Consider the following 22,673-nt stretch of genomic DNA (forward strand, 5'->3'; position numbering starts at 1 on the left):
AAGCAACTGTTGTAGAGACATTTCATTCTGAATCTGCTAAACGGAGCCAGACAGAGGATGACAGGTGGGTGTCCTGCCCCTCCCCCTAACCTAAATTCAGGCTACGTAAATGGGTCAGGTTACCTCGATTCATATCCTGGGTAGTAACCCTTCTGTCTAAAGGATGGAGAAGTGAGAACCCAATTTCTCCCCTTCTCCACTCCTTACATTCCCCCCCCCTTGATATTCTCAGGACGGTGGGGCAGCCCTCCCGGAGAACTCGATTTGAAGTGAGCAGCCTCTTCTCCACCAGACGCGGAGTTCGCATCATGTGACTCGGAGAGAGGAAAACAAAACCTGGTATGTATGCCTGAGTTTATTTGAGGAGGATTTGGGCTATAATGAAAAGGGCGTTACAGGCATCACCCCGCCTCCCTTTTCACCCTGCAGCCGCCACCAAGTTTCCCCTGCCAGAGCTCCAGTTGAAACGCAACATGTTTTCTGGGAAGTATTTTCACCGGAGCCATCTCCCACGTCTCTCCCTTACCCTGCTTTCTCGTCTCTCTAGCTAGGCTGATAATCTCTCTCTCTCTCTCTCTCTCTCTCTCTCTCTCTCTCTCTCTCTCTCTCTCTCTCTCTCTCTCTCTCCTCTCTCTCTCTCTCTCTCTCTCTCTCTCTCTCTCTCTCTCTCTCTGCATACTTTGGCAGTCCTTTGCCACCTGGCAGCCTGAGTTGTCTGAGTGAAGCGAAAGGCCTGCATGCAGTTAACCCTGGATGGCGAGGTGCCTGCAGATTGTGGCGAGAGGGAGGCCCCCGCTGAACCGAGCGCCTAGTAGATAAACTGTCTGGTCCTGTCTCTCTGGGCGATCAGAGCCAGGGGTAGCGCAGGGCTGCCAGTCCACCTGCCCTGCCCTGTATAATACAAGATTGCCCCATATTTCAATGTAAAACGCTACGTCTTCTCCTTCTCTTTCTCTCTTTCCCTCTGTGCCAAGTTACGGATCCTCTCCAAATGAATGTCTTTGAATGGCAAGGTCCTGTATTTAAACCCTGGGTAGCCAAGCACAGACAAATTTGCAAATCCGTGTGTGTGCACGCGTGTGTGTGTATGTGGACAGTTCCAGAAGGGCCATCCTGTTAGGCTGTAGAATCATAGAATTTGGGAGGGACCACGAGGGTCATCTAGTCCAACCCCTGCAACGCAGGAATCTTTTGCCCAACTGGGGGCTCGAACACATGACTGTGTTTGCCCGACTGAGCTCGATTGTAAGGCATTGAAGCCCCTTCAGTAATAGATGAAAGAAGAAAAACGGTTCACCAACCGCCCCGCCTCACCCGGTCCTGTCTTTTTGCCAAACAAAGGTGGCAACGCAGCCTTAGGGGTGCACGAGGCTGGAAGCCTGACCGAGGAGGCAGAGATGCGAAAAGAGGGTTTTTTTGTTGTTGTTTTGTTTACCGGACCGGGAACTGTGGGACCGGCACGTTTCGAAGTGCATTACGCGGACAAATAGCGCAGGAGCCGCCTGCCAGAATGGGCTTGTGTAACTTTGCAAACGTGCCAGAAAAGTTTAAAAAGCCCTCATCTCCTCCCACCCACCTACCCTCCGCCCCTCCCTCCGCTGCCGCTTCATTCCAGACACCAGCAAAAGCAAGAGGGAGAGGCGGCTCGCTCAGTCCCGCGCCGAGCGCATTCCTTTTAGCAATCTTGGAGAGGAGGAGAGGGGAAGCTTGTTGCAAAGGAGAAATCTGCCACCTGTGTACGAAGAGAGCGCCCAAGCGCCTCCAAGAACTGCTTCTTCGCCATCGGGCTGTTGTTTGGCTCGACGGTCCTTCCAGGACCCAGGGGTGCCAAGGGGTACCCCGCTCGCCGCCATGCGCCTCTCCACCCGGCCGCCGCTGCTGCTTCGTGTGGCCCAACTGCAGGCGTGCGTCTATTGGAGCTGCCTGCTGTGCGCGCCATCGGGCGCGCTGCCTCCGCCAAGGAACCCGCCGCCGCCGGCCGTGTGGAGGCAAAGGATTCAGTGGGAGAATCAGGGGCAGCTATACAGCCTGCTCAGCGTGGGCTCCCAGTACCAGCCGCCTCGGCGGCGCGCAAGCCAGCAGCCCGCGCACGGCGGCCACGTGTTGCTCCTCCGGGGCAATGGCACCGCTCCGCGCAGGGCGCAAGCGGTCGCCGCCGAAGGCACCACCCGGAGACCCGAGGCGCAGCACTGGTTCCAAGCCGGCTACCAGCAGCCCGCCGGCAACAGGGAGCGCGGGGCCGACGGCTCTGCCAGCAGCAGCTCTCGGAGAGCGCCCCTCGCCAGCGCCCCCTCCAGGCTGGGCAACAGCAGTGGCGCGCCTCCTCTGAGCAACTTCCCTCGGGCGCGCGGCGTAGACCGCATGGTGGGCGATGACCCCTACAACCCGTACAAGTACTCGGACGACAACCCGTACTATAACTATTACGACACGTACGAGCGGCCCAGGCCCGACAGCCGACAGCGGCCCGGTTATGGCACCGGTTACTTTCAGTACGGTAAGAGCGCGCAGTTCGCCACGCGACGGGCGCTGGTTCTTCGAGAGAAAGGGGCGAGGAATCGTGCCCCTGCAGTGACCTAAAAAAAAGCCCCAACCACCCCTTTTAAAACGTGGTGGGTTTTTTGGGGGGATTTTATTTGGATTTTGTTCTGCCATCCGCCCTGACACCTCCGGGTGTAGGGCGGTATATAAATTCAATTAATAATAATAATAATAACCCAACCCCGACGCAGCCACGTGGCAAATCCTGCCCTCCCCGCCAGACGGCACGTTTAACACGGAGCGCTTGGCAAGGCGGCCGGCTCCATAGCCATTATTCGACATCTGGTTCCAGCTCTCCCCCCTTGCCCCTCACCGCGTCTGCGTTGTCAGCCTGGAACTTGTTGCACGAGAAGTATCCCTTATTCACTGGAAACTTGAATATTTTTTTCCAACAAGGGTTTTTCCTCTGTACTTTAAAAAGTAGTAGCCTAATGTTAAAAAACAACAACCACCACCCACCCACAAATCAACTTTCTCCTACAATTCAGTGCAGCTAGCTGGAGTGGGAAGGTGGTTTTTCAGGACAAAAGTTCTGTTATCTTAGCGTTGGTTCATTTCCTTTATGCTGGAGGAAGTGGGGTTCTGTCCTACTGCAACACTGACATTTTAACTCCAGCCCACAAGCCCCTCACCAGTCATCAAAAAAAGCTCTCTGTGCATGCTCACAGGCACTGCTATTATTACATCTGCTCCTGTGCCCAAACTGCTGGGGCTGAACCCTGGATCAATTAAGACCCCTACCGCAGGCTTTGAAGAAAGAAGCCTTATGGTTATAGCACCCCTGCCCCCCCAATTCCCCACTCCCAGAACAAAGGAACCCAATGCTCTGTCTCTTTGCTTTAAAGTAAGGCTGGAAGATGCCCTTTCTCTTCAGGCTCTTTGAATGGGGTTAATTCAAACCACAACCTGCCTAATGGATGCCGAGCATCATTTGTTTCGGCATAGCTGCAGGTCCATATAACAAAGAGCAAAGCTCCACAGTGTCGGATACATTTCTGGTATTTTGATCTGGCAGACTTAAGTGTCCTGCTCAGCTGGTGTCCTTATGAGGAAGAATGCCTTGAAGATTTATGTGAAAAATTGCCTTGGAGAGTGCTGTGTTTCACAGTATCTGCCAATCTGCAAGGCACGTTGTCTTTTCATGTTTTCCCCCCTTTTGTTCTTGAGAAAAATGACTCTTGGTTCTTGCTAACCAGCCATGGGTGTGAGAGATGTGGATTGTATGTAGTGTTTAGGAAGATTTAGTTTGTGGCTCCTCTAAGTTAGGCAAAATGAAGTTTGCAAACATGTTCTGGGCTTGATCTGTTGTTGGTTTTTGTTTGTATGTTGTGGCATGATACACTGCAGGTCTCCCAGACTTGGTACCAGATCCGTATTACATCCAAGCATCCACTTATGTGCAGAGGACTTCCATGTACAACCTGAGGTGTGCTGCTGAAGAGAACTGCCTAGCAAGGTAAACAAGAGTCACTCCTGCCCCTTGGTTTATGTTGGCATTGGATTCCTAACTGAATCTGATGGGAAGATCTGGAGTCTTAAAACGAGGGTTTGAAATTGGTGGGATAAGTTGGTTGTCATTACCTTAAAAGTACCGTTGCTTTCAGTAGGACCAAAGCATGACCAACTTTGTGTGGAACCACAACATTGCTTTTACATCACAGCTCAGGACACACTGACAAAAATGTCAAAATGTCACACTGGCAGCTTAACAAGAGGGAAGAGGAGTTAATTTCAAAAGTAGCGGAGAGTTCTGCCTCCATTTCAGTTGAGGAAACATACTGTTTCTATTACCCTCTGCTGAGAGCTGGATGACAAAGCTACAAGGTTTCCATGCCCTAATTGTTTGGGAATTACTGCCTTAACAAGTGCCTGTTTTTCATTAAGTCAGTGCTTTGCTAATTTTTGAAAACAAGTCCCCCTTGAACACATCGTTTACAAATTGTGAAATAAGTTGGGGGTTTTTGTTTGTTTTTTAAAAAGGCCAAATCTTGGTATTTGATGATTGCAATTTACAGTCAGCTCTTAATAAACCATTTGCTTTTGGATTATTATTATTATTATTATTATTATTATTATTATTATTATTATTATGGCTTTTCAACCAATGCATATCTACCAGGGAGAAAATTCCATTGAACTCAGTGAGACTTCTTTATAAATATGCATAAGATGAGGCTGTGAAGATACTAATATATGAAAAATGTATTTTAGATCTGATGGAATATTGTTATGCAAAACAGCCTCTAAAAATTAGTTCATAGCAATGCCAGCCAAGATTTGGTAATATGCTTTTTACACTTGCAGTAGTGCCAGCAAATTGATTAAGAGTATATTGTACTTGAGGATGAAAGAAAAATAGCTACCGTGTTTCTCCCAAAATAAGACACGTCTTATATTTATTTTTTCTCTAAAAAAACACATTGCGGCTTATTTTCGGGGGATGTCTTATTTTTTTATTGAGCATGGTACGAGGCTTTCTTGCGCCGCCCGCTGAGCCCGCTGCCGGGTCCCTGGGCTTCGGGCGGTGCGGCGCGTCGTGGCTGGGGCTGCTGCCGGCTCCTGCCGGCTCCTGCCACTTCGTGCGCCGCCCGCTGAGCCCGCTGCCGGGTCCCTGGGCTTCGGGCGGTGCGGCGCGTCGTGGCTGGGGCTGCTGCCGGCTCCTGCCGGCTCCTGCCACTTCGCGCGCCGCCCGCTGAGCCCGCTGCCGGGTCCCTGGGTTTCGGGCGGCGCGGCGCGGCGCGGCTGGGGCTGCTGCCGGCTCCTGCTGGGTCCTGCGGCTTCGTGCGCCACCCGCTGCCGGGTCCTGGGGCCCGTTCAGTCGGAGCTCGGCGCGTCTCTGTGCTGGGGCTCCCGCTGGGCTGGGGCTTGGCGCGTGCTGCTGCGTTTGCCGGCTCCCGCTGGGTCGGGTAGGTACCGGTACCCCCAACATGTCTTATTTTTGGGGGATGTCTTATATATTTTTGCCTTTAAAAGATCGTGCCATGGCTTATTTTAGAGGCACGTCTTATTTTAGGAGAAACACGGTAGCTAATGTTACGCAACTCCATCGTATTCTTAGTTGACATTTTAAAGTGGAAATATAGAAACTCTGCTGAAATTGGCAGGAGTGGAAGGAAATGGAGAGCACATGGACATGATCAGCAGGAAGAGGGATGGACTCCTACTCTGACTCGGCAGACACCAAAAAAATCTGTTAAAAAAATTGGACTTGGTGGCCCAGTATGCAAAGCAAATTTTGGCCTATTTAAACAACAGAAAGTCTACCTTTCATAGGACACCACCAACAATGGAAGTTAAATAGAATTTCAGTAAATAAAAGTAGGCATGGGATATGTTTTATCTGACGTTCAGCCATGGCCTACTTCTTCTTAGTTTTTTTAAAAAAATAGTTTTCTAAATATTTTATCGAAATAATACATACTTCCTCTGATTTGAGGAGAGGAATTGGTTACGCCCATCAGCTTGGCATGTGCTGGGCATAATAAAAAAAGGAGTCAAACAACATTAATAGCAACTGGAATAACAACAACAGTAAATTGTTATTTATTTATTTTTACCCGTGAGGTTTCAGGACAGGTTTCAACAATTTAATAATAAAGTATTAAAATCAGTTAAAACAAATAAGTCAGTAGAATAGGGTGGCTGGCTCCTAAAATACATCTTTCAGGTGCCAAAGGTCAGGGTAAGGAGGGACATCTTCAGCATATAATGGAAACTGCACAATGAAGATTTCTTCCTCTATGGGGAAGGAATTACACAGTTTAGGAGTTGCCATAGAAAATTCCCTCTCCCAGTCTACCCCTCTCACAGTAGGGGTGGGGAAACTACCAAGAGGGCTCCCTCTGCCGATTTTAACACTTGAGAGGGTCTGCAGAGATGGGAAAACACTGATATATGTATACCGCATTGGACATTGTTAAGCAGCTTCAGCTCTCGTTACGTTGCATTCTCTAAAAAGCCCCAAGAGATCGTTTCAACTATAATAAATACAAATGTCGCACCATAAGGCAAAGTGGGTTTAACGAGCAATTTCAAGCCTATTTCATACGCATGTATGCTTTACATATTTGCAGCTCAGCTTACAGGTCGGATGTCAGAGACTATGATAATAGAATGCTTCTAAGATTCCCCCAGAGAGTGAAAAACCAAGGCACATCGGATTTCTTGCCAAGCCGACCACGATACTCTTGGGAGTGGCACAGTTGTCATCAGTGAGTGAAGGGCTCAGTATGGTACTTTCCAATTATGTTCACTTGCTATGTTTGTTGTGATGTGGCCTCCTCTCCTCTCCTCTCCTCTCCTCTCCTCTCCTCTCCTCTCCTCCCCTCCCCTCACTTCCCCTGCTCATGCTGCCATGCAGAAGATAGCAGGAGTTGATCCCTTACCCACTGAACTCAAGTTTACGACCCTGCTTTAGGAATACAGTGGAACCTCGCTTTTCAAACATAATCCATTTCAGAAGACCGTTCGACTTCCAAAAAGCAGTCGAAAACCAAAGCAGTTACTTCTGGGTTTTTGGCGTTTGTAAACTGAAACTTTCAACTTCCAAGACATTCAAGAACCGAGGTTCCACTGTAGAAAATAGGAGCTGGAAAATGTAACTTGTTCATCTTCCATGTATACATTTTGTACGTTCAGAGCATACTTATTCAGTAATTAGTGGATGAATTAGGTGGGTGAAATCGGTTGACTCAAGGTAATGTTGGTACCCGAGCTCTTGAACTCAACGAGCATTTCCTGCATAGGAGAAAGATTCAAAGATGTGCTAACATAGGTATGGTTTCTATGATCTGAAGACTGCTGTAAGACAGAAGGTAGCCTTTGGTTTTCAGCTGCTTAGGCCACACATAGGGCAACTATTACCTTCAACAATTTTAGACCTGCCTTTGCCAATTTGGTGCCCTCCAGATATTTGGTACCACAACTCACATCAGCTTGGGAGGACCTGCAAATGCAGCTTTAGACCCAAAGAGGGACATTTGTGTTGAAACGTGTTGCTTGATTCCATCTTCTGTTGGAATCAACAATAAGAAAATACAATGGAGAGAAGATGTTGAGGTGGCTGTCTAAAGTTAACCTATTTCCCCTCCAAATAAGTAAAAAAATTGTCCAGTAGCACCTTAGAGACTAACTAAGTATGTTCTGGGTATAAGCTTTTGTGTGCATGCACACAAGAAGGTATCTGAAGAAGTGTGCATGCACATGGAAGCTTATGCCCAGAACATACTTAGTTGGTCTCTAAGGTGCTACTGGACAATTTATTTATTTTGACTGCATCAGACCAACACAGCTACCTACCTGAATTTCCCCTCCAGCTACTCTACTGAGAGAAATATAAGGTAGCAACAGAACAGGCCTTTCAAAATACCACCAATGAATAATCAGAAGCATAATAAGGCAATGTGTGTAAAACTAGAACATATTTAACACAGTGCTCAAAATATTTTGCGTAAATACTTGGGAGCTGCTGATAGAAAAAGAATCAGAATCCATAGTATCCTTGGAATTTACAGTATACAAAGTAAGCATTTTTAATTCAGATGAACAGTATTCAAGGGTAACAATTGGACAATCCAATATACTGTAGACCACGGGTGTCAAACACAAGGCCCGGGGGCCTAATCCGGCCCGCCAGACCTCATCATGTGGCCCGCGTAGCCGCTGCCGACATTAACCGTTGACAGTAGTTCTGGAGCCTGCAATTGGCCGAGGGTCAAAACCGGGGGCGGGGCTGCAGGCGGAGGCCGGGGCACTGGAGCTGTGCTGACGGCCTTGGCCAGGGAATTTCAATTTCGAATGAGGCTGAGGGGGGCGGTGGCACAGCGGCCAGACGGGGAAGTGAGATGCAGGAGGAGGAGGAGGAAGCCCGCCGAGGAGGTAGGAAAGCCCTACAGGCGTCGCCGGCAAAGTTGGTGCCGGGACGGAGCAGCGCTGGATTTTTTTTGGCGGGCTTTGCTGTTGTCTCCGAGAGCGAGTGAGGCGGCACTGGGGAGCCGCCGCCCGCCGCTTCCCTTCCTCTCCTCGGCTGCATCCGGGAGGTGGGCGAGCGAGCGGGCGAAAGGGACGCGGAGTGAGCCTGAGGGGGAAGTAGGCGAAGCACAACAGCCGCTCTCTTGATGGAGCCGGGTTTCTCTTCCCTCTTCCCCCGTTTTCTCCTCATAGACACTCGGGAGGGTGCCTGGCTTTTGCTCTGCCCCTCACCCCCGAGCCGCCCTTTGGCTTCTCAGTTCCGGCGGAGCTGCTCCCCGGGGGGCGGCCGGGAGGGAGGCGGCGACAACGGCACGGGTTCCTGCTCTTCCCGCTCTGCCGCCGCCTCCTCTCAGCCCCTCGTGATGTAGGGCTCCAGATGGAGTCGCCTCACGGTTTGAGTAGGTGGGAGGGGAATTTTTTTTGGGGGGGGGAGGTTTTCAAGCCTCCTCTGCCTGCAGTCCCGGTAGGGAGAGGCGGCGGCGAAGACGACAACAGCGTGGGTGGGGGGAAGAGCAGCTCTGAGGCAAAGATGCACGTCCGCTGGGGCTGCCGCCGCCTTCCTCCTCGGGAAATCCGCTGCCCTCCCTCAGCGCGAGGGGAAGGGACTCTGGCGCTGAGGAGGGAGGATGCAAAAGCAAAGCAGGGAGTTGGCGCTGCACCACATGTTCCTGCCCCTCTCCAAAGCATGGGGTGGGTTGCAGCGTGTGGCATCCTGCCTAGCGGGGTTTGGGTGTGCGCAGGGCAGGAGAGGGAAGCCCTCTTTCCATCTGCAGGTTTTTAATCCCAGCAGTGGCTTTCTCCTTCCTGCCGAAGGTTTAGTTGAGCCCCCCCCCCGAAGCCGTCGATCCCCCACCTTTTGTTCAAATTTCCCTCGTTTACATCCCCTCCCACACACGCGCCACGACGCAGGAATGTGATCCGCGTGGGGGCGGGAATGAGCTTACATTATTACAAAAAACAGTAATAATTGAATGCAGTGACAATAATTTATGATAATAAAGAGTGGACACATAGTCCTACAGACACAACCGGCCCTTTGAGGGTGACCAAACTGCTGATGCGGCCCCCGATGAATTTAAGTTTGACACCCCTGCTGTAGACACTTAGGTGTTTCCTACTTCTTGCAGCAGGAAATTTTGGAACAACGATTTTGCTTAGTCTTTAAGCAAACTAAATGCTATGCAACAATTTACTCTCAAGAGCTGTATTTGTAATATAATTGTTGAATAATGGAACTATATGAAGAACAGTATCATAGAGCAACAAAATATTCGCCCACTAGTTTGGAATAATAAACAGCGGTTGTAAGGCTCTATGCCAATGTTGTTTTGCTGGGCCACTATTATTATTATTATTATTATTATTATTATTATTATTATTATTATTATTAATTTTGTTATTATGGTTGTTGGATTAACACTTAATAAAAAAGTTTGCCTGTGGTTTAACAGACACTACCACAGTATGGATGAATTCAGCCATTATGACTTGCTTGAAGCAAGCTCCCAAAGGAGAGTAGCTGAAGGACACAAAGCAAGCTTTTGTCTTGAAGATACGTCCTGCGATTATGGATACTATAGAAGGTATGCGTGTACATCACATACGCAGGTAAGGTAGTCGCTGATAATTTTTCATCTCTTGCTGTCAGAATATAGATGGATTTCAAACATCAGTCTTGACTGACCCTGAAACAACAGCACCATATAGGCTTCAGGGAATCTGTTTCCCCTTCCTCACGGCAGGCTGCCAGTAATGGAAAGACAAGAAGCTCTTACCAAGGTCTTTTATTCAGTATTCACAGAGAGATGTAGAAATGCCGTCTCTTGGATAATGACATTAAAACCAGTATCACAATCTGAACTTCAAACCAGTTTCAGACAATGTATTGTGATATCTTCCAGCTCTGATCCCTATATTGGTTGCAAGGGGTACAACTAAGTTTAGAGGCAACTACCTTCTTGTGAGCCCCTACAGATTTAGCTCCTGGAATGCTTTCCTAACTTTTCTGCAAACTGGCTAGCTGAGTCTCTCAAGTATTATAGCATCTGATTGCTACTATGAATTCTTTTAGAATTCTTGCAGCTTCATCTGCTGTTTTGAGACCTGTGCTTGTTGCAAAGTATTTCCTTCAGCAAATGAAGACAGCATCCTATTTTTTAAAAATGTGCATAGCTGCCAGCTCTCAGTATACCCATGAGCTTTCTCTCTGCAGCAAGTACGCAACCCTTGCCAAGTGACACACAGTCTGTGGCAAAACATTGTACTTTTCGTAGGGGCAGCCAGGCACCACTCAGAATGATTTCAGGGTAGGGAAAGGAACACATATTACGTAGACCTAAAGGACTGCGAGTTCATGGCTTAAGAGGAGCTGTCATTTCAGGACAAAAATACATTTCCTAAAGTCAAGCCTCCCTTTTAATCTAGCAAAATAGCAATGAGACATGGAAAGAGCCTAACCTAAGTCCTCTGTTTTACCAAGTTACCCTAATGGGAAGCTCACAAGGAGGTCCTGTCCTTGTGACTTGCAACAACTGGGGGGGGGGGAGAATATAGTGGGGGAAAGAATATAGTGATTGTGACTAGCAGCATTGATATCCTAGCCTTTCATGAAAATGGCTCCTTTGCTTTTGAATGTGAAAATACTGGATCTTTTGTTTGTTTGAAAGGCAAAATTATTTTGCTAGAATTTAGACCTTTTCTATAAGGGCCATTCTATTCATATAGCATGAGAGCAATCATTTTGATAGAAGTAATGGTGGAAGTAAGGTGCTATGAATCACTGAGAAATGTTAACTATCTAGGCAAGCTTTTTGGCATTTGTCAACACTGTGCCTTTTTTTTTTTTTTAAAAAAAGAAAGTTAAGACTTTCACTTCACTATCCTGCTACACTTCAATTTTAGGGACTGAGCCCTGGGTGTTACGACACATACAATGCTGACATAGACTGCCAATGGATTGATATCACAGATGTTAAACCTGGAAATTACATCTTAAAGGTATGGAAATTACATTTTAAAGTATTTAATAATAATAAAAAAATTAATAAATAAGATCGCAACGTATGAACTCACAAAGTACAACATGCATTTCTATTGCAGGTTAGTGTAAACCCAAGCTACTTGGTACCAGAATCGGACTACTCCAACAATGTAGTGCGTTGCGACATCCGTTATACAGGTCACCATGCATATGCGTCTGGCTGCACAATTTCACCGTAAGTAATTTCCTGTTTATACAGTTTCACACCAAAATTAACACATTTTTATGGTCTTTCCAAAAATGTGTTGCGATGACAGGAAGCGCGGCATGTATTTTATAGAATGAGACTTTATGGTCTTATCTCAACCACATAGTGCCAAACCACATATTCCCTCCTTTCCTCCTCTTATCTGGTAGAATGATGAGCTCAAGAAGCATTCATTTGTGCTCATATCACAGGGGATCAACGGCTAGTTCAAATAGGCTTTGTTCAAACAAGCTAGGATCAAACCGTGGCTTATGACCATCACTTGTTTGAACAAACCATGGTTTAAATCAATTGGAATTCCTGAGCTCAAATGTAATGGGGAGCTATGGTTATGTTAAAAGTGAGAGCAGATGCTTCCAGTGGAAGGGGGAATTGTGCGATTCTGAGTTATGTGCATATTATGCTAACATATAGGTAAAGGGACCCCTGACCATTAGGTCCAGTCATGGACGACTCTGGGGTTGTGGCGCTCATCTCGCTTTACTGGCCGAGGAAGCTGGCATACAGCTTCTGGATCATGTGGTCAGCATGACTAAGCCGCTTCTGTTAAACCAGAGCAGCACACGGAAATGCCGTTTACCTTCCCGCCGGAGCGGTACCTATTTATCTACTTGTACTTCGTGCTTTCGAACTGCTAGGTTGGCAGGAGCTGGGACAGAGCAATGGGAGCTCACACTGTTGTGGGGGTTCAAAGCGCCAACCTTCTGATAAGCCCTAGGGCTAGGCTCTGTGGTTTAACCCACAGCGCCACCTGCTAACATATAGTTTAGTGCTATTGACTAAAAAGGCTAATTCTATAAAATGCATGCTTCCTTTCTTGTCATTGTAACAATGGCTGTATTCATATATCACAATAAATCATAGTTACTGTGAGCACAATCCCTGGCTCAGTGTTACCCTCAAGGACCATGGTTTGCGTTACTCCAATCAAACCATGGCTAGTTTGAGGTTTGCTCTTGGTTTCTTTGTAAAATGATCCCTGCTTTCTGTGTAATCCTAGGCCAGGGATTGGAGTTTGTTGCTTCCACTCCTATAAGCGCAGGGGAGCAAAGCAGGAAAAATCTTAAGTGTTAAGAGTAAACTATTAACCATGGTTTACCATAATGTGTGAACAGGGCCAGTTTATGTCATTTTGCCTCGACTCAAGTTGTTTTGCTTTCAGATTTGGACCTCTTCATAGTGAAATGATGTGCTTTATCCTTTGGCTTTTCATCAAATCTATAGGATAGATTGGCCTAGAATGAACTTAAGAGTAACGCAAGTGTTGAACTGCTTGCCAGTACAAGACACTCAAATCAGATTCTTTCTGAAATACTTCTTTAGAAATCTTGTTTTGAGGATTTAAAGGGATTTGTACATTCCTACGGCAGAAGGACTTAGCAAGCGTCAGCTGTTATTTCTGGCTCGCACAACTTTCCGGATGCTGCTTATGCATTCCACATATAGAGCATCCTTACATTGGAGAACATTGCTAAGGAAGTTCAAACAAATCCAAGCAGACTCTGTTTTTACCAAGCCCCATGGGGATTGCCCATATACAGTTGGTCTGGTCCATCGTCCAGGCCCACACTTGCATAAATAGATGGATTATGTTGGACACTGATAGCACTGCCAAGAGGTCTTTTGGACAGGACTTTCCCCAGCAATTATAGGAGTCACTGTATCTGGTCTTGCTGTTTTTCCATGTAAATGTGTGCCTGGGGAGATAGGCTTGTTAACATGGTTGCATGGAGATATCTGTTGTGGGTGGGGATCTGTGCTTCAGAGGAAGTTGCAACTCTGGTGTTCAGTCGTTAGCATGAGCTCATCTATCTATAACAATGTAACATTTGTCTTTAATGCCCCTGCTCCAATGTCCATGTTTATTCTTCAGCTTGCATTAAGGAACGAGCTATTAGACACATTCTAGGGAACACCAGCCACCAGTGCTAGCCCTATGAATAGGCAATTATATTTATTCATCCCAACAACCCACTGAACTTACTTTTGCCACCACCAGCCCAAAGTTGCAGTTGGTTTACAGAATCGACACGTTAAGAGGCCTCACCACAGGCTTTTATGGATTCTTGCAAGTGTGAGTTTCTAAGAGCCCAAGAGCTAAAACAGCAGGATTCTTAAGAGGTCAACTGTGACATCAGCAGAGCAGCAAGAGGAATTTGTCGCAGCTTCTCACCATGCTAAGAAATAATTTAAAGCGAAGTTCTGGGAGCAGCCCCTTTTCTTTAAGAACCTGGCACAATTCCATTTGGAAGTAATGAAATGTTGTCTAAGTGCACGAGTGTTTAAACTCTTAACAAGACTTGTTAATGTTACAGGGTACAGTCAATAGTGATTTGCCTTTTACTCCATCTCTTTTAGGTCAATCAATAGGAGCAGTTTAAGCAGAGGAAAAGTGTTGTGCTAATGTTGCTTGAATTTTAAATCCAGCGACGATATCTGAAGGTCTATTTAGTACTTTTGTTTTGATGTATATTATACTTAATGACTTACTTCTTTTCTCTTCAATAGGTATTAAGATGAAAGAAAATTTATGCGACGGTGCCCAAGGTTTTGAGGTGAAATTATTTTATAAACTTGAGACAGGATGTAAAAACTTTTGAAAGCGAAAACGAAAAAAAAAGGACCAGAGTATATACAAAAAGAATTTTAATGACTCTGAAGCATTAAGACCTCCTTCAGAATGGATGCTGTCGCTCAATTCATGTGTTCAACTTTTGAGGACAGTGAAAGATTGGTGCTTTATATACAGTATTTCAAATTCTACAGGAAGTTTTAACCCATTCACAGAAATGCCTTTTCTCTGACTACTGGAAAATCAATATGCTATTTGTGAATGCGCTTAAGGAACAATTTAAAGGATATTCAAAGAGGCTGAGATTCGAAGAGTTACTTTAGGTTCATATATGCCCAATGGAATCTTACACATTTCACTTTTTAACAACAGACTCCAACTCCTCCATATCAAAACTATGCTTTTTACATTTTCATTTTCTTTGGAAGTTTATTGCTATGTGGCAAGTGTCCAGGGCAGTGCTGTCCAAAGGTCATGGAACTAATTTCACAATTATTTGGTCTGCAGCCATATAATAAATAGTAAGGAGGAGGAGGAGGAGGAAAATTCAGTGGTCATGGGGCAAAATCTGGACCAAACTCTGGGGAAATGAAACTTCCAACAGAGCTAAACACCCAGCATGATACTTTTCTATCCTTGGGACAAAATGTATTGTTCACTTTTTAAGAACCGTTCATGCTTAGTGTGTAGCAGTGGCTGTTCGTTACACCTTTTCAGATGAAAGTGTTTGCATTTTAGACGTATTAGCAGGCAAGTATCTTCTTAAACCAGATGGCTATTGGTATTTTGAAACAAGCCATTTTCTCAGAAGAATTATGAAATAGTGAATTACCCATTTCCAATGTTTGCTGCAGATTGCTTTGCACATTTTCTTCCTTCCATACAGCTCTAAAGCTTTTCAATTACGAGTATTTAGAAACTATTCTCCCTTCATAGAATTTGGGTAACGTGGATTAAAGCTGATGTATACACTCAGCAGGAAAAAATAGTCTATTTACAAAGGTGGAATTTCTCAATATATTCCAGTATTTAGTGCAAACTTTAATTGGTTAAAAAAAGGGTTAGGAGTAATATAGTTTGGTAGCATCACAAAATAAGGCTTAAAAGACTGATTCACAAGGAGCTAATGGATGTTCTTCATGAATACTGTATTTTAAACCTTGTAGGCAGTCAGAAAGAATGAAGTTTTTTTTTTAAAAAAGCCATACTAGCAGGATATTCAGTAGGCTGCATACTAAATAATGCAGTACTGTATTATATGATAACAATACCTGCCATATGCAAGATTCAACAGGCAAGCATGCAAATAATTCAAGTGAAGAAAATCATAACTCCTCTAACTTGGTTGTTAGAGGTAGAAGAATCATTCCTCCTTTGGCTAAAGTGAAATAGATGGGTTTCTCCACCCCCCAGAAACTGTGAAATAATTTCTAGCAGATGGGAGTCTTCCTTCCCACTACTAGATTTCTGAAAGGCCCTATAAATATTCAGTTGTTGACCATGCTTTTTAGCTGTTAGAACTAAAACTTGCTGCATTTTGAGTGCATTCCATACATTAAATATGAAAGAAGTGATATACATTAAGCATGGGGAATATAAGGACATTTTCAATAACCATTTCTTGGAGATGTTTGATGGCTTGGAATACACGTTTCAGATTGTCTTGAAGATGTTCAAGCTCCTCCACTTTTAGTACTATAATTTGTTTTGCAAATTTAAACAAAAAATTGTCCTCCACACCACTGTCTGTCCAGGCTGACAAGACCTGCTTCTGCCTATTTCGCTTGCCAGTGCCTTCCCCTTAGCTTGGATAGTTCTGGTGGATTTTCAAATCACCAGTCCTACCATGTGTAGTATGTCCAATATCGCACATGATCATAAGCAACACCCTTTCATACGTCAACAATTGCTATCCACCTGATAAAAAATTCCTTCCAGTAGCACCTTAGAGACCAACTAAGTTGGTTATTGGTATGAGCTTTTGTGTGCATGCACACTTCTTCAGATACACTAAAACAGAAGTCACCAGACGCTTATATATAGTGAGAGGGTGGGGAGGGGTATTACTCAGCAGGGTGGTGGGAATAACACCATTACTGGCCCCAACAACATCAAACATACCATCTCAGGTCTATTTAATTGCTCATCTTCTAACATTGTGTATGCCATCAAATGCCAACAGTGCCCTTCAGCTCTCCATATTGGACAAACAGGCCAAACCCTACGCCAAAGGATAAATGGACATAAATCTCACACCAGGAATCACAAGACAGAGAAGCCAGTAGGAGAACACTTCAATCTCCCAGGACATTCTATACAAAATCTCAAAGTAGCTGTCTTATTGCAAAAGAATTTCAGAAATAGACTGGAAAGAGAAGTTGCTGAAATGCAACTTATTACCAAACTTAAAACCATGGAGAGACCTGGTCTGAATAGAGACATTGGATTCTTGTCTCATTATACATGATAAATGTATAATTTTTAGCCATCTCACCTTGCTTTTTCCTACAAGACCAATTGCAGCCGTTAACAGGTTTACCACTCCTATCAGCCAATCACCCTTCTGAGTAACACCCCTCCCCACCCTCTCACTAGATATAAGGGTCTGGTGACTTCTGTTTCAGTGTATCTGAAGAAGTGTGCATGCACACGAAAGCTCATGCCAATAACAAACTTAATTGGTCTCTAAGGTGCTACTGGAAGGATTTTTTTTTATTTTGTTTCGACTATGGCAGACCAACACGGCTACCTACTTGTAACTATCCACATGATACGCGTGTAAGCAGCCTTGCTTGCTTATATGTAGAAATTTTTCTTTCTTTTTTAAAAAATGTTTTAGTAGCAGCAGGAAAAACTGTGGGCTGGTATTGGGGAGTCAGTGACTACTAAGAAGAGCAGGGGAGCGGGAAAGCTGATGGCTTGACGATGGCATCTCAAGGAACAGGGCTGAGCAACTTCGTAGGACCACTATCCCACATTTAGCAGCATTTCCAGTTACAAAATTGGGTTTCCATTTATCAGGCGGGAAGCAGGTTATCTGCTGTTACATATGATGTGAACTGGAATATCTGACACTTTTGGATTCAGACCTCAGCCAAGATTCACTTTGCCAAGATCTGTTCTAACAAAGAAAGGTACTAATTCATGAAGATTCATGGCAACTTGGAAGATTTTCTTGTGGTTTTTGGAACACACGAGGAATTAATGGGCTACATCTTTTTGCGAGAAACTAATCCTTTTCCCTTCCAGCTGCATGACACAGATTTTCTTGCACTTTTTTTGGCAGGCCCTTATTCAGACTACAGCACAGAAAATGTTTCTAATTCAAATATTTCACATTTAGATCAAAGGGATTTTTAAATGGTAAGCTGATTTTTCCCCAGCCACCCTTTTTGTACCTCCCCATAGGTTTAGTTGGAGATAACTGAAGTACTATATTCTTACAAGTGGTCTACCCTGTGCCTTACATCAAAAACATCATTTTCACATTCCAGATACCACAAAGGTGCTTACATATTTTAACTTGAATTGAAATAGAGTTTTATGCCAGGAAATTTATAAGCAACCAAATGTTACAAATTTAGTGAAGAGCCACTCTAACTTCTTGCGAGGAATTCTAATATTTACTTCATTTTTTCCCAAAGAGCCTTGCTTTTAAAATCTTTGCATCTTTCTCTGAGAAGTTATTTATAATTATTCATACACTAGCTTTGTATTCTTCATTGCACTTCCATATTCTCGTTTAATTCTTGTATCGTGGTTGCAGATTTATGTGAAAATGACCTGAATAAATTTGTTTTTCAAATGCTCAGAACGTCTCTCCAGCTTTCACCAAAATCTTTCTTACAGGTTAAGAGCAATCTCTATATACATGACTGTATCGTTTTTCTCTATGGGGGAACCATTTCATTCTCTAAAAAATACAAACATGACACTTCAGATGCAAACCTTAGATAATTTTGTAATTACCCTGCTAGGGAAAGGAGGGTCAACGTAAAGAGCTAAAGGAGTTTATAGAAGTCATCACACATGGATAAGGAAATTTGTATGTATCAGTCACAGTTCTTATATAAGCAGAAAGTTTGTTAATGCTAATAGCTGACAGACCATATTGAGCTTGGAGAACAGTCTATAACAGGGCTGCCTCTACTTTCCAGAGTGAAAGCTTGTAAAAATGCTACTAATTATGCATGATGACAAGATTGTTATGGGACAAAGCTCATAGGATAAAAATAACAGTGATGTTCATGATCAGGACCATGCCACAAGACTAGACAGATAGTCAACACGTCTTCAGTAGGCTAGTTTAATTTCCTGTATCACCATTTTAGTAAGCCTGCCTAGTAAATTCACTCAAATGTTTCCTTGAGTTCAGAATGTTTCTATTTCTACAAAATACAATACAGTACAGTATAAGACTGAGAGACTTTTGTATCAATACAGTATGACCACAGCGGAATCTTAGTCCGCCATGCGTCCAAAACGCCGCTAAACAAAAACATTCAGTAATGTATTTTAAAGTTGCTAGACTTTCCTTCCATGTTGGTGCTTTTCAACTGGTGCTACTTCTCTGTATGTCTCTTTTAAAAACACTGGTTTATCTGAATAGAAGAAAACAAGATATGTGATTTACATTCACCTGGTATTGCCCTCCTATGTAGACAAAGTCTACATAGCTCGTTTCTTAGATCAAAAGCTTTGCTGTAAATCCAGCACTTTAAAAAATGCTTTGATGTGCTAGACACCCCATAGGAATACTGCTAGGGTCATAAGTTATATCAGTAAGAAATTCTCTCCTGTTCATCAATTGCCAAGAAAAACTAAGCACTCTTGGCAGTCCAGAGACATGTAAAGAGATGCTACCCAAGCTATAAAGTTTTCAAGTTTCTCTATTTTCAACTAAAACAGGAAAAGGCATTATCTTATTACTTTGTATGTAGTGTGCAAGTTTTCTTTAGCCATTCACAACTTGTTTTTCCCCAATGTAAAGATTTTTTATCAACTAGAGAGATTCAGGGCATGTTGTGTAGTATTTGTAAATTTCGGAAAATGAGAGACTAAATAATAAAGGGATAGAAAAACCTAATAATGGGCTAGCATTAACATATATAAAATTTCTCTCTCCAACATGCACATAAAATGGGGAAAGGCTTTTAAAGCAGTGGAGCCACTAATAGTTGCAGCTTGTTAACACGAAGCTTGAATCCCAAGAGTAATGAAGGACCATATGAAAATAATTCCTTTTGGACGTAAAAGACAAATCCTGCAGTATTATAAGCAAATAATAATAATAATAATAATAAAATAAAAAAATAAAAAACAACACCCTACTTTTTCAATTAATGCACTCTAGATAACCAAAAGAATTAATTGACCTGAAAATAGATAATGACATTCAATTCAGTCAAATGCCCTTCTAATCTCAGAATATCAAAACACAAATTAATGAAACCATTTATAGATACAAATTTTCAACTTTCATTTAACAGTACAGTGGTAACTTGGTAGTCAAACTTAATCCATTCTGTTCGAAACTGTTTGAAAACCAAGGCGCAGCTTCCGATTGGCTGCAGGAGCTTCTGGCACTCAATCGGAAGGCACGGAAGCCATGTTGGACGTCCGGCTTACGAAAAACGTTCGCAAACTGGGAGCCAAGCCATTCGACAACCAAGGTACCACTGTAGTAGGGAGGTAAATATATGATTTAACAACAGATTCATTCACTTAGAGCATGAATGGTAAACCTGTGTCCCTCCAAATGTTGTTGGGACTACAACTCCCATAATTCCTGACCATTGGCCATACTGATTGGGGCTGACAAGAGCTGGAATCCAACGTTTGGACACAGGTTCCTGACCTCTGATGTAGAGTCTTCCTTTTTTGGACAGCACATGTCAGTTTTTCACACTGCAAGACACATGCTGTTTTCCAGGGGTTTCTGTTTATACATTTGTTCCAGAACTAGTAATTTAATACAAACTCTGACATTTTAAGGAAAAACAGCCAAGGCCTGTGGCATCTTAAAAAGCAACAAAACACCACCAAGGTGCATAGAATGGTATCATTTGCCATATATGATAGTCATCTTCAAAGATCTAAAGGGCTGTCACATGGACAACGCAGCAAGCTTCTTTTTCTCTGCTCTGGAAGCTAAGACCCGAACCAATAGATTCAAATTGCAAGAAAGGAGATTCCGACCAAACATCAGGAAGAACTTTCTGACAGCAAGAGCTGTTCGACAGTGGAATGGACTCCCACCACAGGTGGTGAACTCTCCTTCCTTGGAGGTTTTTAAGCAGAGGCTAGATGGCCATCAGTCATGTATGATCTTGTTGAGATTTTAGAAGACATCTGAAAGCAGCCTTGTTTAGGGAAACTTTTAATGTTTAATAGACTATTGTATTTTAATATTCTGTTGGAAGTCGCCCAGAGTGGCTGGGGAAACCCAGCCAGATGGGTGGGGTATAAATAATAAATTACTACTACTACTACTACTACTACTACTACTACTATATTGCAGAGTATTGGACCAGATTACCCTTGGGGTTGCTTCCAGCTACAATTCTAAGATACTACGATGTACAGCAAAATGTTTTTTCTGCCTATGGGATTTCCACAACAGCTAGCCAGCCCTTCACTGAATGTCTCAATGTAAGCGAGTACAATTTGCATTCAAATCATAAAAGAAAACCACAAAACAACCAATGGCAAAGCAACAAAACAGGAGCACAGAACTGTCATGCAGGAGAAGGAAAAGGATTCCACTGAATCTAAGACCTGAACAAAGAGGTGTATCTTCACCAATTGTCGATACCCATGATCTTTCATGCAAGTTCCCATTAAGAAGTTAAAAACATGGCAAATGGAGCAATTCCTGACAAACGTAGAATAGTTTCTATAGAAAAAAAGCCTCTTGCGACAAATGACTTCAAAACCAACAATTTATTTTATATATTACAGTTATATTGGAAATATATAAATGAAAATGTCTTTGTTTTTAGTTTATACAGCTGTGTCAACAAGTTGTCAACAGATGAGATAAAAAAAGGGAGGAAAAGAAAAAGAGTCCTTAAGAAGAAATAACACCCCCTTAGTCTTCAAATTTAATTTTTTTCCCTTGGAATGCTGTAATTTGAGATGCTTGCTCTCGACGTTTCCTGCTTGCTTCCCAGGAAGGATGAAGTGGCTGCTCCAATTGTTCTCTCTTGATACCTTGCTTCGTACTCAAACCTTTGGACATCTGTTTCTGTGGACCGTTTCTTTCAAAACCTGCACAAGAATTCATAGGACATTAAGAGCATCGACAATTCGGGCACTATAGAGGTATACAGCTTCTAGTTGGTGCCTCAGAGATAAGAAGCTGGATCCAGATGGGATATTTCCCATCTAGAACGCAGTAGACTTCTCAATATACAAAGAGGGTGAAGCTGTAATTTTCTCCCATTTCCCTCTGCAGCCCCCCAGCACCACCTCCAATGGTATTTCAGAATGTCTCCCATCCCTCCTGAGCAGCATGTGAGGGGGCACCTGGGAAAAGATGAGGGGAGATCGCAGAGCTCCACTGAGCACAAGTCGGGATCCCCCCTATCCTATGTGCTTTAGGGATTATTTATTATATATTTATGATGCAACACCCCCGGTTACATTGACACATTAAACAGAAGCCACTGACATTCTTTTGATTTATCTTATGGAAAGCTTCCAGGCATGACAATGCAAAGTGGAATTTCATGCAGTTTTGGAGGACAAGCAAAACTGCAAAATATGGTACAGAGATATATGGTTTTCAAAAGTAATTTCTTCTGATTGCGTATAAAATAGTACTGAACTATGTGGCACTGGTAAAGTTTTGGGCTATCAGAGGCCCAAATTAGCCCTGGGGTGGGACAGGGAGAACTTGCAGAACAGTGGATGGGGGGGGGGGAGAGAGAGAAGGGGATTATTACATCTGACAAGCTGAAGTGCTTTCTTTCCCTGATGGAATGATCTTCTTGGTGCAACACTGAATTCCTCCCAAAATTTGAATAAAATATGAAAATGAGACTCCTGTGCCTTATAAACCCTTTTGGAAAACATGAAAACCAGGATAGCACATTATTCAAAACGTCAGTAAAATCATAGTGATTGCTTGACCTGGAGTCGGGCTAGTAAAATTAGCTGTACAAATCTAGATTGTAATAACGTCCTTCCCAAAAATTTAAAAGCCTCTAAAAAGTTCAAGTGCAATGCTTAAAAAAAATCAACACAATTAAAAGCATTTGAAAAAGTACTGCTACAATTTAAATACAAAATGAGATTTTGTTCTGATGCTGCATGAATCCAAGTAGCAACATCAACTTGAC

The 22,673-nt window shown here is 43.7% G+C and overlaps 2 protein-coding genes across 5 annotated transcripts in view; one reads left to right on the plus strand and one right to left on the minus strand.

The window, feature by feature from the left end:
* Positions 1 to 1,484: 1,484 nt before the first annotated feature.
* LOX (lysyl oxidase) lies at positions 1,485 to 18,145 on the plus strand. 2 transcript variants are annotated; one of them, XM_035099963.2, is made up of 7 exons: positions 1,497 to 2,497; positions 3,889 to 3,997; positions 6,615 to 6,752; positions 9,963 to 10,119; positions 11,413 to 11,508; positions 11,611 to 11,726; positions 14,268 to 18,145. In XM_035099963.2, the coding sequence occupies exons 1-7, from the start codon at positions 1,852 to 1,854 to the stop codon at positions 14,272 to 14,274; spliced, it is 1,269 nt and encodes a 422-aa protein (XP_034955854.1). In that variant the 5' UTR covers positions 1,497 to 1,851; the 3' UTR covers positions 14,275 to 18,145. The 2 variants fall into 2 exon arrangements, with proteins under 2 accessions (XP_034955855.1, XP_034955854.1); XM_035099964.2 differs by lacking the exon at positions 14,268 to 18,145 and having other exon boundaries at positions 1,485 to 2,497; positions 11,611 to 11,730.
* Positions 17,719 to 22,673, minus strand: part of SRFBP1 (serum response factor binding protein 1) — a 46,721-nt gene continuing 41,766 nt past the window's right edge. For all 3 annotated transcript variants that reach the window (XM_035099819.2, XM_060280144.1, XM_060280143.1), the window contains exon 8: positions 17,719 to 21,600. In XM_035099819.2, the coding sequence (XP_034955710.2) occupies positions 21,422 to 21,600 (179 nt within the window). In that variant the 3' untranslated portion in view covers positions 17,719 to 21,421. The remainder of the gene's footprint in view (positions 21,601 to 22,673) is intronic.

The sequence above is a fragment of the Zootoca vivipara genome, chromosome 11, assembly GCF_963506605.1.
Source record: "Zootoca vivipara chromosome 11, rZooViv1.1, whole genome shotgun sequence".
Lineage (NCBI taxonomy): Eukaryota > Metazoa > Chordata > Lepidosauria > Squamata > Lacertidae > Zootoca > Zootoca vivipara.